Consider the following 13,558-nt stretch of genomic DNA (forward strand, 5'->3'; position numbering starts at 1 on the left):
ACATAGTTATACTGATGCCCTACACTTATTCCCCTTCCAATACAGGAATAACTATGCTGGTATAAGCACAATTACATCAATTTAACTGTATTCTCACTAGGAGAGTGGTAGGTTTAATGTGGTGTCATCCTTTATTTTTTTAAATGACGTGCTGAAAAGAGAAAACTTTGGTAGGGAGTTAAGCTGAGGTGAGGGAAAAAGAGGAGTGCAATAGTTATATATAATGTTACCTCAGCATTCCTCTAGCCCCTCACCCCAAATGTGTTTCTGTCTATCATTTGGGACCTTCAGAACTCCTATGTGCCACCACTTCCTTTGCCATCTTTGCCAATGGAAATGATACTAACTCTTTCTCTCAGGGAGGTTGTGAGGGGAGCGAACACTACAGTCATTGGGTACTATAGGTATCTCAGCGAGCGTTCTGGTGTGTGTGGCTTTATTCCTTCTTCTAGAACTAATACATTAATTTTTTTTAATAGAAAGATTCCTGTCACAACAGAGAGTGGCTGCAAATGGTCCATGATTGTCATGGGTCTGTGGAGCGCTCCTCGATGTCTCAGGCCAGGGCCATCAATGGCAATGGGATTTTTATCATCTCCACACCTCAGAAATTCAAGGTAAAAGTTCAGCAGCATTTAATACAAGGCCTGTATTTTCAAAGTGATCCTGGCTGCCCAAATTGAGCTGCCTGAAAGAGGCCTAGTTTTCAAGGGTGGGGGCTGTGGTATATTAAAAGCTCTGTTAACATGGGAGGCTGTCACTTTAAAAGTTAAGTTTTTCCTGATCCTGCTTGCAGGCTCTAGGGAAACATGTAATCAGAGTCTGTCTGGAAAGAGTCAGCCTGGAGCAAGGTGGAGTGAGTTGTGCCTCTCTGCCTTACGGAGCAGCCTGTTCTCTCTCTCTCTCTCTCTCTCTCTGTCAGGATCCTTGCGTGTTATTGTTATGAATTCTAAGAAATAAAGTAGTGTCATGATGCAAACTTCCAGCAAGAGTATTATATATTTATTTAACTTCTCTGTGTGTGCCATGAACATAACAGGAGCTCAGCACTGTCTGAAAATCAGCCTCTTTTAAAAGGAGCCACTCTGGGACCCCAAAATCACTAGTCACTGAGTCTACGGACTTAAGATCATCCCTTTTCCCCATTCAGGCCTGGTTCATACTAGAAGCTCGAGACCCAAGAGTTGGAATCTGGCCATGATTTTCAGAAGCGACCAATGATTTTGAATATCCAGTTGGAAGCACCTTAACAATGGGTGCTTGGATATGTCTGAAAATCAGGCTCCTTTAAGATGTTTCAAGTTGGTCCCAAAAAATCATAGCACCCCAAATAATTCATTTTGCTTCTGCATATCTTTGGTCCACTGTACATAACACTTTCAAAGATCTAGAATGATTCTTCCCCCTTTCCTGTCTTGCACAGGTGAAATGAAATGAGTAGATTTCTAAGATTAAAACCGTTGCAGAATAACAGATTCTGAAATGCTTTGTATTGGCCTCGATGGGTGCACATGTTGGTCCCACAGAATAAAGACACAGCAGCATTTATCTTTTTAACTCTGTTTTCCCTCCAGCCTTCTCTGGATAATTGCATTTCACTGCTGCTGCCAGGGGATGTCGCGGAAAAGGCTGCTCAAGGAGACCAGACAGACAAGACGGACTCTAGAACGTACAGCCTGGCTCAGCTCACGGAGCTGCAGAACAAACTCATGCTGATAGCCACAAAGGCTGAGCAGGGCAGAGAAGAGGTGAACAGGTTCCTGGAGGTAAATCCCGATCTCTGCATTAACCAGGAAATGTGACTTTTTGTACTCCTTTATAATAGTGCTTCCTTTTGATGGGAAGCTCCATTTCTCCAGCAACATGCCTTCCTGTTCTAGAACTGATGTTTTGGAGGAGACTGTCTCGTGCCTTTAGTTCAGTGTTAGGAGGCCAAGGTAGGAACTGGAATTTCCATTCCACGGGAAATTCTGATATTTTGACATTTGTTTTCATTCCAAATAGAATCAAAAACAATAACAAAAAAGGAAATATCAGATTAAATTACATTTTTGAAACACAAACTCAGATTTGCCGTTGACCAGGTGCAGCTCTGAGGTTGCAAGCAGGAAGCAGGGGGAACTTAGGAGGGAGGGCTGAGTGGGAAGTAATTTTCCCTACAGGAATTGGGACAAAAAGTCCAAATGTCAAAATTTTTCACTAACTGAAAATCCAAAGCATTTTTTAAGTTCAGGTCAATTAAAATGTATTCTTGCAATACTGTCAAAACAATTTGTTCTGATTTTTACCTTTTCATTTTCATTTTTTTTAGTGTAAATTAAGTAAAATTTCAATACAAAAAGTCTTTTTGAAGTAAAAAATTGGAACTTTTTGTTTCAAAAATATAAAAATGGGATGTTTCAATAATTTTGAACATTTTTTCTCTACATTTTTTGAGTTGGGAAATTTGTCACAACCATCTCTGATTTGTGAACAGTTTTGATTTTGACAAATTGGCATTTTTTAGTGAAAAATTTTTTTGTCAAAAAATTTCTTACCTGATTTCTTGAGAGGTCTCCACACTTATTTCTAGGTCCAGGGCAGCTGAACTGCGGAGCCCAATGTGACGAGATCCCCAGGGTGCAGCCTGGGACTGTGGGACAACTAAGTCCCCTTAACTCTCCAGCCTGGGCTCTCTCACACAATGCTTTGCTAGTGACCAGCAGCAAACCCCTCCATATGGAGCCCCACACCCAGCTAGATTGCATGAATGCTCCCAGAGCCACTGATGAATCACACAGAGAAAGGGTACAGAGAAGGGCCACTAGGATGATCCGAGGAATGGAAAACCTGTCGTATGAAAGGAGACTCAAGGAGCTCGGTTTGTTTACCTTAACCAAAAGAAGGCTGAGGGGGGATATGATTGCTCTCTTTAAGTATATCAGAGGGATAAATACCAGGGAGGGAGAGGAATTATTTCAGCTCAGTACTAATGTGGACACGAGAACAAATGGATATAAACAGGCCGTCGGGAAGTTTAGGCTTGAAATTAGACGAAGGTTTCTAACCCTCAGAGGGGTGAAGTTCTGGAACAGCCTTCCGAGGGAAATAGTGGGGGTGAAAGACCTCTCTGGCTTTAAGATTAATCTTGATAAGTTTATGGAGGGGATGGTTTGATGGGATAACGTGATTTTAGTCAATAGATCAATAACGTGCCATCGCTGGTAATTAGTAACAATGGTCAATGATGGGATATTAAAAGTTACTACAGTGAACTTTTTCCGGAGGGTCTGGCTGGAGAATCTTGCTCACATGCTCGGGGTTAAGCTGATCGCCATATTTGGGGTCGGGAAGGAATTTTCCTCCAGGGTAGATTGGCAGAGGCCCTGGAGGTTTTTCGCCTTCCTCCGCAGCATGGGGCAGGGGTCGCTGGCTGGAGGATTCTCTGTGACTTGAAGTCTTTAAATCACAATTTGGGGACTTCAACATCTGAGTCAAGGGGGAGAATTATTCCAGGAGTGGGTGGGCCAGCTTTTGTGGCCTGCATCATGCGGGAGATCAGACTAGATGATCATAATGGTCCCTTCTGACCTTAAAGTCTATGAGTCTATGAGTCTATGAGAAAGGCACCAGCTGAATCTCCCCAGCTCCCAGCCTTGCACCTCAGGAATATACCATTGAGACGAGCAGTGCCTTTACCAAACCAAATGTCTTTATTAATTATCTGGATGTAGGAATAGAGAGCATGCTGATCAAATTTGCAAATGACACAAAGCTGAGGGGATTGCCAACACTTTGGAGGATAGATTCAGAGGGATCTTGATAAATTGGAGAACTGGGCTATAGACAACCAAATGAAATTCAACAAAGACAAACGTAAGGAGCTACACTTAGGATAGAAAAAACAAATGCACAAATACAGAATGGGGGATAACTGGCTCAGTAGCAGCACTACTAAGAATCTGGGAGTTGTGGTGGATCACAACCTCAACATGAGTCAGCAATATGAAGCTATTGCAAAAAAAGCAAATGCAGTTTTGGGTTGCATTAACAGAGGTACAGCATGCAAGTCACAGGAGGTGATAGTACTGCTCTATTCGGCGCTGGTTAGGCCTCAGCTGGAGTTCTATGTCCAGTTTTGGTCTCCAATGTATAGAAAGGACGTGGAGAAATTGGAAAGGATCTGGAGGTGAGTGACAAAGATGATCACTGGGATGGAATGCAAGTCACATGAGCAAAGGCTGAAGGAACCGGGTCTGTTTAATTTGGAAAAGAGGAGATTAAGGGAGGTTATGATAGCACTCTTCAAATACTTAGAAGGCTGAAATAAAAAAAGATGGAGAAAGTTGTTTTCTCTTGCCACAGAGGACAGAACAAGAGGCGAAGGCTTCAAGCTACAGCATAGCGGTTTTAGATTAAATCTCAGGAAAAACTTCCTAGCTGTAAGAGCAGTAGGACAATGGAACAGATGTGCCTAGGGAGGTTGTGGAAGTGCCTTCACTAGAGGTTTTCAAAAAGAGGCTGGAGCCAGCTGTCTTGGGTGGCTTAGACACAACAAACCCTGCATCTTGACGGGGGTTAGAGTAGGTGACCCCTGTGATCCCTTTTAGCCCTATGGTTCTATGATTCTAGGCAAAAGGAAATTCTTAACAACAGATCCTTTCACCTTGAAGAGCAGTGTGAGAATTACGGATCTGTGGAAACAACTAAAGTTCTGAAATGCCTCCACCCCCTTGTAGTGTAGGCTTTTGCGAGCCGGAGGCTTGTCAGCATGACAGGCTAGCATGGTCTCTTCTGAGTTCTCCCCTCTGCAGTTCATGCTGCTTACACTTGGCGATGTTCAGCCTTTTGCCCAGGGAAACTCTCTTAGTACTGCCTGACTGTAAAGACCATGGAGGTCCATGTCTGCTCTCACAATTTGCCCCACCTCTTTCTGTCAGGGGCATGTTTTTCCCATTGAGGGTGATTCTCATTAAGAGTTCTTAGGTCTAGTTCAGTATTATCCCTCCGTCTTCTCCTTGGTCAGACACCATATGGACGTCCTTCCAAGAGACGTTTAGCTGGTCTGTCTCCCGTCATCCTAACTACATGCCCAGCCCTCTGATCTATTGCCCAGCCATCTGATTTCTTGCAGGGCTGTCATGTGTATTTGCCATATTTTGGAGGGCTCCTGGCCTATATAAGCTCAAAACATTCCATATTCCTAGTATTCAGTCCTTCTTCCATCACTGAGGTCATTTATCCATATCATCATCAGTTGTTTCAGAGGGGTAGCCTTGTTAGTCTGTTTCAGCAAAAGCAACAAGGAGTCCTGTGGCACCTTAAGGCTAACACATTTATTTGGGCATGAGCTTTCATGGGCTGGAACCCACTTCATCAGATGCATGAAGTGGAAACTTCAGTTTGGCAGGTGTATATATATGCATGCAAAGATGGGTGTGTGAGATTACTATGCGGAGGACCAGTGCTAACGAGGTCAATTCAGTCAAGGTGGATTTGGCCCACTCCTAACAGTTGTTGAGAAGGTGTGAATACGAAAAAAGGGAAAATGACTTTTTGTAGTGAACTAGAGTAAAGTGATTTTCCCTCTTTTCGTATTCACACTTTCTCATCAACTGTTAGGAGTGGGCCACATCCACCAGCCCATGAAAGCTTATGCCCAAATAAATCTGTTAGTCTTTAAGGTGCCACAGGACCCCTCGTTATCATGATTTGTGTTTTTTCCAGGTTTATTTGAGAAATCCTTAACAGATGTACTTTATATGGGATACGGTTGTTAGCCTTATTCCAACCCCCAACACAGACAGCCAATTGATTGCTCCATGGTCTGACACCTATCCTATCCAGTGTGGCAAACTCTGTTGGTGGCAAAGCTACCGCTGGCTCAGCTCTCAGGGTCATGAGTACTCAAGCCCTTCCACCATGTCAATCCCTCTCCACAACGTCAGTCTGTAGGAAGGGGCAGAGAAACCGCCTGTTTTTAAATAAAATCCCAGCCTGAGACATTCTTCCCTCAACCATGTATTCATATTGCCAAGCTCCATCCTTCACCCATGCAGGGCTCACCCGTTCACTGAGGATGGGCCAGGGTGGCACATTCCCTGACAGTTCCCCAATACCCCCTCCTAGGTAGGGCCCATGTCTTGGCATTGCCTCATGCACAGCATAGTTTGATACAGGCAAGCAAAAAGCAAGGCATAACTTAGTACGAACCTGCCTCCTTCTGTTACACCAACTATCCCAACTTTTCTTCTTTTAATCCTGCGCACTCTTGACCTCAGTTACACATTGTGGCAATGAATGAAAAATGACGGCATTTAAGCACCTTAAGAAAGGGAGAGAAGTTTTGATTCAGTTCCATTGACGTCAATGGGAGCTATGTTGGGTTTGATCAACAGAGCACTGAGGCTCTGATTGTCAGAAGGGCTCACAAGAGCTACATGAATGACTGGGGCACTGTTAGTCTTTAAGGTGCCACCAGACTCTTTGTTGTTTTTGTAGATACAGACTAACACGGCTACCCCCGATACTTGACAACATGAATGACTGATTTTGTTGTCCACTGGCTGTTCCAAAAAAATAATATTAAAAAGAGACATCTTTCAAGTCAACCTAAAATGATTTATTTTTAATTTTCAGCCCACCAAAAAGTTGAAGAAAAATTCATTTTGGGTCGAACAAAATATTATGATTCACCCAAAATAAAACATTTCATTTTATTTTTGAGCTTTCACATGTTTTCTGAGTTTTTAAAATAAAGTTGAATTTCAAAACAAAAAGTTGTTTTGAATTGAAAAAATCGAAAAGTTTCATTTAGAAAATATCTAAACAAAACGTTTCACATTTTTTGGAATTCACTTTTAGGGTTTTTTTCTGGGGGGATTGACCAAAACAATTTGACGAATTTGACATGAATTCATGGAAGGTTTTAGGTGACCCGAAAATGCTTTTTTTGGTGAAAAAAGCTTCAGGCAAAATGTTTCTTTTCCCACCTCTAGTTGTCACTAACTCAGTTGTGTAGTCCATGCTCAGCACCTACCAAAATCAGGCCCTAAAAGGTTGGGTCTTGGCTACCTTAGAAGTGTAGTAGCGCTGTGTTGAGATCAGCAGAGATTCTTGAGTGGAGCTGGTGGGAAAACAATTTTTTCCCTATGGAAAATTTCAACAAAAATGGGAGGGGGTTGTTTTTATTGAAAATTGCCAGAGAAAAGTTTGACTTTTTGGTGAAAAATCAAAAATTTTCTGCTGAAAAACCCAAATATTTTGATTCTGAAATAATATATAGCACTTTTAATCAGTAGATCTTAAAGAATTCACAGTTTTTAATGTATTTATCCTCTCAACTCTCCTGTGAGGCAGTGCAGTTATCCCAATTATTCAGAGGGGGAACTGAGAGGCTGAATGACTTGCCAAGGTCACGCTGAAAGTTTGAAGTACACCAGGGAATTGAACCTGGGTTTTTTAAGTCTTAGACTAGTGCCCAAACCACTGGACTATCCTTCCTCTCAAAATGTCAATGTAGTGTCTCACAGAAGTTGTAGTTTGGGTGCTTCATGTTCCCAGTCTCCTCTATAGGCTGGACTCCCTTGTTGGACTACATCTCCTATGATGCACCATGGTCTCCACTCATGGCAAGGAGAAATGGTTGCACCATGGAAGATGGCGACCTGGTGAGGATCCCAGCCCAAAGAGGAGAATGGAGACATGAGACAACAACTGAACTACAACTCCCATCAGGCACTATAGCAGGATATCCAAATAGAAATGTGATTTCCAGATGTTTAGTTTTTTGATGAAAAATCCAAATATTCCACAGAAAGCAGGTCCTTTTCATGTTAGTGTTCTGGTTACCTGATGTAAAAAGAGAGAGACTGGGTGTCCCAAGATGAATCCCCACTTAATCAAATGATTCAGATTATCCAGGTTAAGTTGTAAAAGAAAGTATAACATTCATAGTGCCTTAATGATCTTGAAAACAAGCTGTATTCTATAAATTCTACTTTCCCATTGTGTATTTGACACATTACAGATCCTGGAAAAAATTGAAATGGTTGGGAAGCTCTACTTGCAACTTCTCAGCGTTGGCAACATCCTTTTCATAGATTGGAAAGCTGAAGTTTACTGTGACCCCAAACGCAAAGTAACAATCTACGCAGAGTTTGGAATAGCCGGAATCCTTGTTCAGAGTAAAAAACCCATCCTGGAAGAATTAGATGGCATTTGCAAAATCATGGAGCATTGCCTTGTAGAGTGGAAGAAATATCTGGAGACTCAAAGGAACAATTATTGCCATCTAAACATGTTCACTGCACGCCAACTCTTCTACTTGTGTAGCAAGTTAGCCAAACTGCATGAAGGACAAACAGACCCACAGGCTCTCAATATGCTTTCTGTTTTCAAGCATGATGTTAAAGAAGAGGATATCAGAGAAGCATTAAAGAGAGCACTTGAAACTCCTGCAGAATCCGTTGATATATCAGAGAAGGATGATCAGTCCGTGTCCTGGAATGACTACATTGTTAAATTTCCTCAGCTCATCCAAGGTCTGGTTGAGTCTGGGTATGACGAATCAGTGGGTAAGGCAGCTCTCCAGAGTTATCTGCCAAACTCAGCCATCACTGAGCAAATGCTCATGGAATTCGCCTTAGACTATGCTGATGAAGAGGAAAAGATTGAAGAGCTGAGCAAATTATACGACGAGCAGAGAGAAGCCTTTCTGCAGAAGTCCATGAAGTTTAAAAACAGGAACAGAGATGTGGATCCATCCACCTTCCAAAGCCTTGCAAAAGATGAAGTGGCCACTTCCTTTGAGAGTTTGCCGTCTATCCATGCCAAGGTGCATTTGCTCTGGAACGCTTACCGTAGCAAGCTCACTGGCTTGGTGTCAGACAAATACATTAGCCTGGATGTTTTCGGTGAAATGCTGAAATACCTGACATCTCCTGAAACCGCTGTCATTGAGAGGAATTTACCAGTGGGTTTGGAAGCGGGGAAGCCTTGCCTTGTCACATGTAAAGAAGAGCAGATGTTACCCTCCTTGTTGTCTGTCTATACGCACTCCAAGGGGGCACCTCTTCCAACGTATGATGAGGTGCTGGTCTGTACCCCTGAGACAGAGGAAGAAGACATTGAGCTGATTGTGAGGAGAGCTCTTTCTCCAGACCCCAGACACAAAAAGATCTATTGCTTGCTTGGTGCAGAAAAATTAGTTTACAAAGTCTCCAAGAACCTAGAGTCCCTCTTCTTCCACTTTGCACAATCTTGCAGCAATGCCGATTACAGATTTCTCATCTTCTGTGATGCCAAAGCTCACAATTCTTATGTTATGACGGCCTTTGACACATACAAAGTCTCCTTTTCCTGTGATTTGGGAGTAGAAATTCAGAAATACCTGAAGACACACCTGAGAGTGCCCAGTGGGGTGGCACCTGTTGCTCAGGTCTTTGAAAAGCCCTTTCAACAGAACGTGAAGTTTGTATTTTCAGAGCGAGCTGGCATGGGTAGGTTTTAGTAGAGATTTAATCTGGATTATCATTGTCCTGATGAGTATGAATTGAATACAGATTAACGGCTATTATCTGTTTAGCCCTTAGGCACTGGGAGATGGAGCAGAATCAGTCTTCTCTGTCCCAGCTCCTCTCATGGTGCCCCAGAGAACATAGGGAACAGGTAGACCCATGGTCTACCTAGAGGTGTAGCTATGGGCACACTTTCCCTGTGAGGCTCTTGCGTATCTTTTGACACTGTTAATCAAATAGGTTGTTGGGTCCAGACTCGGCTCTGGGGCTCCAGGGGGTGGCTAAGGAGCCGGCTGAAGAGAATCTACATCAGAGTGGAGCAGAAAATCTGCCCTTAGTTTTAGCTCAGTTTATGATCTGGATTAAAAGGGTGGGGATTCAGAACCTGAACTGGTATCACAGTCACTGGGCCTTTACCATTTAGAAAGCTCATGTTACAGCAAGTTGTACCATGCCTGCCCTGTGGAGCGAAGGTGAGATTTCTCCAGTGTAGAAACTTCTTTCCTAGCTCCCCAGCTGAAGAAGAATTATACAAAAAGGCCAGATCTTCAGCCTGTGTACGTGAGCGTAGCTCCACTCACTCCAATGGCGCCACACCCGTTCACACCAGCTGGGAATCTGCACCATTGACTCCAGCTGACTTATGTCCATTTATACTAGCTGGGGATCTGGCCCATTGACGCCAATGGAGCTATGGCTGGTTTACACCAGGTGGGGATCTGGCCTTCTCTGCTTCAGGTGAAGAAATAGAAACATGAAGACAGAGTATGAGAAGGCAGAGCACTGTAGAAATTGAATCTTGACCTTCTCTCTCATTTTAGGGAAGTCTTTGTTTGTAGCAAATACCACCAGAAAAGCCAAAACCCGACCAGAGAATGCAGAGCTGAGACACAAAACCATTAGGCTGACGGAGTCGGAAATAGATTTTGGATTTCTCCTGGAGGAGCTTCGCTCACTGGAACAAAAACCAACTGAGGCTGGGCCCAGGATCTTCCACATTGACGTATCCCCTGTGGTAAGTGTCTCTTTACTGAGCGCAATCTCCATGCCATGATATACAGCGAAGATGGATTCTCTCATTCAAAGTGTGAATGTGCCTTTCAGTGTCAGATAAATAAACCCCTTCCACTGGTAGTTATGGAAAGCAGTTAGTACCATCCAATTTCTGTAACAAAGGGTTAAACTGTGAACAAAAATGTAGTTGTCTTACCAGAAGTTCCACCACAAACCAAACTCTACTCACCCACTTGTGATGCCAGAAGAAGGTGATGCTCACAGTAGATTTTAACTCTGCATCACTGTGCGGTGTCCCAGCACCTGCTACTCTGTCACAATGCCCGCAAATCTCTTTGTATTGCCATTGTCTCTGTCACTGTCACAGCGACAGCCCAGCATTTACTGTCACATCAGCAGGGAGACCACACAATGGGTCAAATCCTTGGCTGGTGTAAATCAATGTAGCTTGCTTGAAGTCAAGGGCGCTATGCCTGTTTTACACCAGCTGAGGTTCTAACTGGGGTGTACTTTCATGGAGCATCTCTTCTCTCTTGTTGATTTATTGATTCTTCAATAACTCAGAAAGTTTAGTAACAATGGGAAGCAATGAACAGTTGACATTTTGATGAAGCAAAACTGACCAACCCTGCATCTTTCTTGACAGGTCTCGAAGGGTCTTTACAAGTTACTGATTGAGCTGTGCATTCTGAGACACATCCAAAGCCCTGATGGCATGGTCTGGAAGTGCAGAGAGTCCCATCTTTATTTGATTGAATACCTGGTGAGAGGAAAAGGCATAAGCAGCACAAGAAAACAAGAGGTATTCTCCAAGTGATAGTGAATGGCAGGTTTTCTCTGGAACCTAGCAACGTGCATGTGATAGCAGCATGTTAAAATTCAAAGTGAGAAAACCTTGATGGAACTACAAGTCTTTGGCCAGTATTGTACCATCCAAAAATAGAGAAGAATGATTGAGCTGTATAAAATCATGGCTGTTGGAGGAGACACATATTGTCCATACTAGAGCTGTTTGGAAAATGGAATTTCCATCCTGTGGAAAAATCTGCTCTTTCAACTTTTTATCCGAACTTTGGAAAGTTCTGAAAAGTTTTGATTCAGAAATATTAAAAATGAAAAACGGCAACATTTTTGACTGAAAGAAAATGTTCAGACATGTCAAAAGGATTTTTTTTCAAATTTTGACATTACCAAATCCAAACCATTTTTTTGACATGTGATTCAAAACAAAAAATGTTGTTTTTTGAATGGAAAATTGAAAAATGTAATCAAACTGTAATCAAAACGGACCCTTTCCTGCAGAAAATTTCAGTGAAACCACATTTTCTGTCAGGAAACTTTTTCAGTCAAAAAATGTGGCCAACTCTAGTCAGTATCCAGAGGAGCTTTAGGCTGTCCACATTGTATATGTATAGGTTACAGTTAAGCAGCCTGCCTTGACTCTTGTGACGCTGTTTATACCTATACGATGCTACCATTCTGATCTAATACTGTTGTACAAATGACAGCACAAGGTGCCAACCAATGGAAAATCAGACCCCAAGATTGGTACTTAGCTTGTTTAGAGCATCAACTACACACAGAAGTGTGCAAGAGGCAAGAGCACTGGATTATATTAGAGTAAGGCTTTTTTCATAGCAGGGCTTATAGTTTACCTAAAATTGGCTACTTCTCATCTTTAAAGTCCCGTGAATTAAACACTATCATCTAGGAAGATGAGATGGTATCATTTATATTTGAGGATTGGGTAAGTTACTTCATAAATCTAAATTTGGCTGTATCAGTGAATGATTTGCACCGTGTAACATGGTGCTACCTTATCCATGTGCTCTGCTCATTAAGCCATGTCCTCATGAATAATATTAATGTCAATGTGTAGATGATTTCTTCAGTTTGTTGGGGTAACTTCAGTGTTTATAAAGCTTTAACTCCTTGTCATTTGGCTTTTAGATGACCAGTGAAATGGAGAAAGGATTTCTAGGTCTCCTTCCAGCTGTGAAATGCATGTCACCAGTAGAAGTACTAGAGATGCTTAAAAACAACAGTTCTGGAGATGCTGCTGAAGTGGAACAACAGCTACTGGACAGTGACACGTTCAGGGGTGATGCCTTCCAAAGGTCATACCAGTACATCAGCAGATACCAGCGAAAGGCTGATCTTGACAGGTTCTGTTTCACCCCTGGGAGGGTTGAAGGGACCCAGGAAGAGTGTCTGAGGCTCTTGTTGGACTCCTGTGGGAGAAAGAACCCTTCCTGGACTGAGCTCAGCAACTTCACACGCTTCCTAAACCTCCAGCTGATGAAGTGTGAAAACTCAGTGTTCTGCAGCAGCGAATTAGTGGAAGAGGGATTTAAGGGGTTCAAGGCATTTGTGATAAAATTTATGATCACCATGTCCAAGGACTTTGCCTTGCCTTCCCTAGCCATGGCAGATGAAAGCTCACCCAGCGAAGAGGAGAAAATGGACGAGGACAGTGTATTGAGAGGGTACCAGTTAAGACGCAAGTGGGAGCAAGAATCTCACCCCTACATAATTTTCCATGCTGACAACCACTCCATGGAGTTCTTGGGTTTCCATATCAATTCGAGTTTTGATGCTGTTGATGCACATTCACAGGCTGTTCTAGAGAAGAAGGTTATTGACCGACATTTATATCGCACCCTTGAGTTTCAGAAAGTCCCTTTCAATAAAAAGTTTGAAGATCTGTCCAGACAAGAGCAGCTAGAAACTCTCTGCAGCGTATTCGGTGTGAGAAGCTCCCAAGACCCAGATGAATCCTACCAACTGACCCTGGACAATACCATGAAAATGCTGGCCATTCACCTGAGGTTCCAGTGTGGGATTCCCGTGATCGTCATGGGCGAAACAGGCTGTGGGAAGACCAAGTTGGTGCAGTTCATGTGCAGCTTGCAAAGAGCAGGAAAGGATGTTCAGAATATGATGCTGGTGCGTGTTCATGGAGGCACCAGCTCCAAAATCATCCACCAGAAAGTCAAGGAAGCCATCGAGCTGGCGCGCGTCAATGAAGAGACGCACAACATGGACAC

General features: G+C 42.9%; 1 protein-coding gene across 1 annotated transcript in view; it reads left to right on the forward strand.

Moving 5' to 3' along the window:
* The first annotated feature begins 551 nt into the window (after positions 1-551).
* The window catches only part of LOC117876588 (E3 ubiquitin-protein ligase rnf213-alpha-like), a 56,958-nt gene continuing 43,951 nt past the window's right edge, over positions 552-13,558 (forward strand). Inside the window, exons 1-5 of the mRNA XM_034768839.1 lie at positions 552-617; positions 1,575-1,766; positions 8,009-9,479; positions 10,319-10,512; positions 12,462-13,543. Coding sequence (XP_034624730.1) covers positions 552-617; positions 1,575-1,766; positions 8,009-9,479; positions 10,319-10,512; positions 12,462-13,543 — 3,005 coding nt within the window. The remainder of the gene's footprint in view (positions 618-1,574; positions 1,767-8,008; positions 9,480-10,318; positions 10,513-12,461; positions 13,544-13,558) is intronic.

The sequence above is a fragment of the Trachemys scripta genome, chromosome 4 (genome assembly GCF_013100865.1).
Source record: "Trachemys scripta elegans isolate TJP31775 chromosome 4, CAS_Tse_1.0, whole genome shotgun sequence".
Lineage (NCBI taxonomy): Eukaryota > Metazoa > Chordata > Testudines > Emydidae > Trachemys > Trachemys scripta.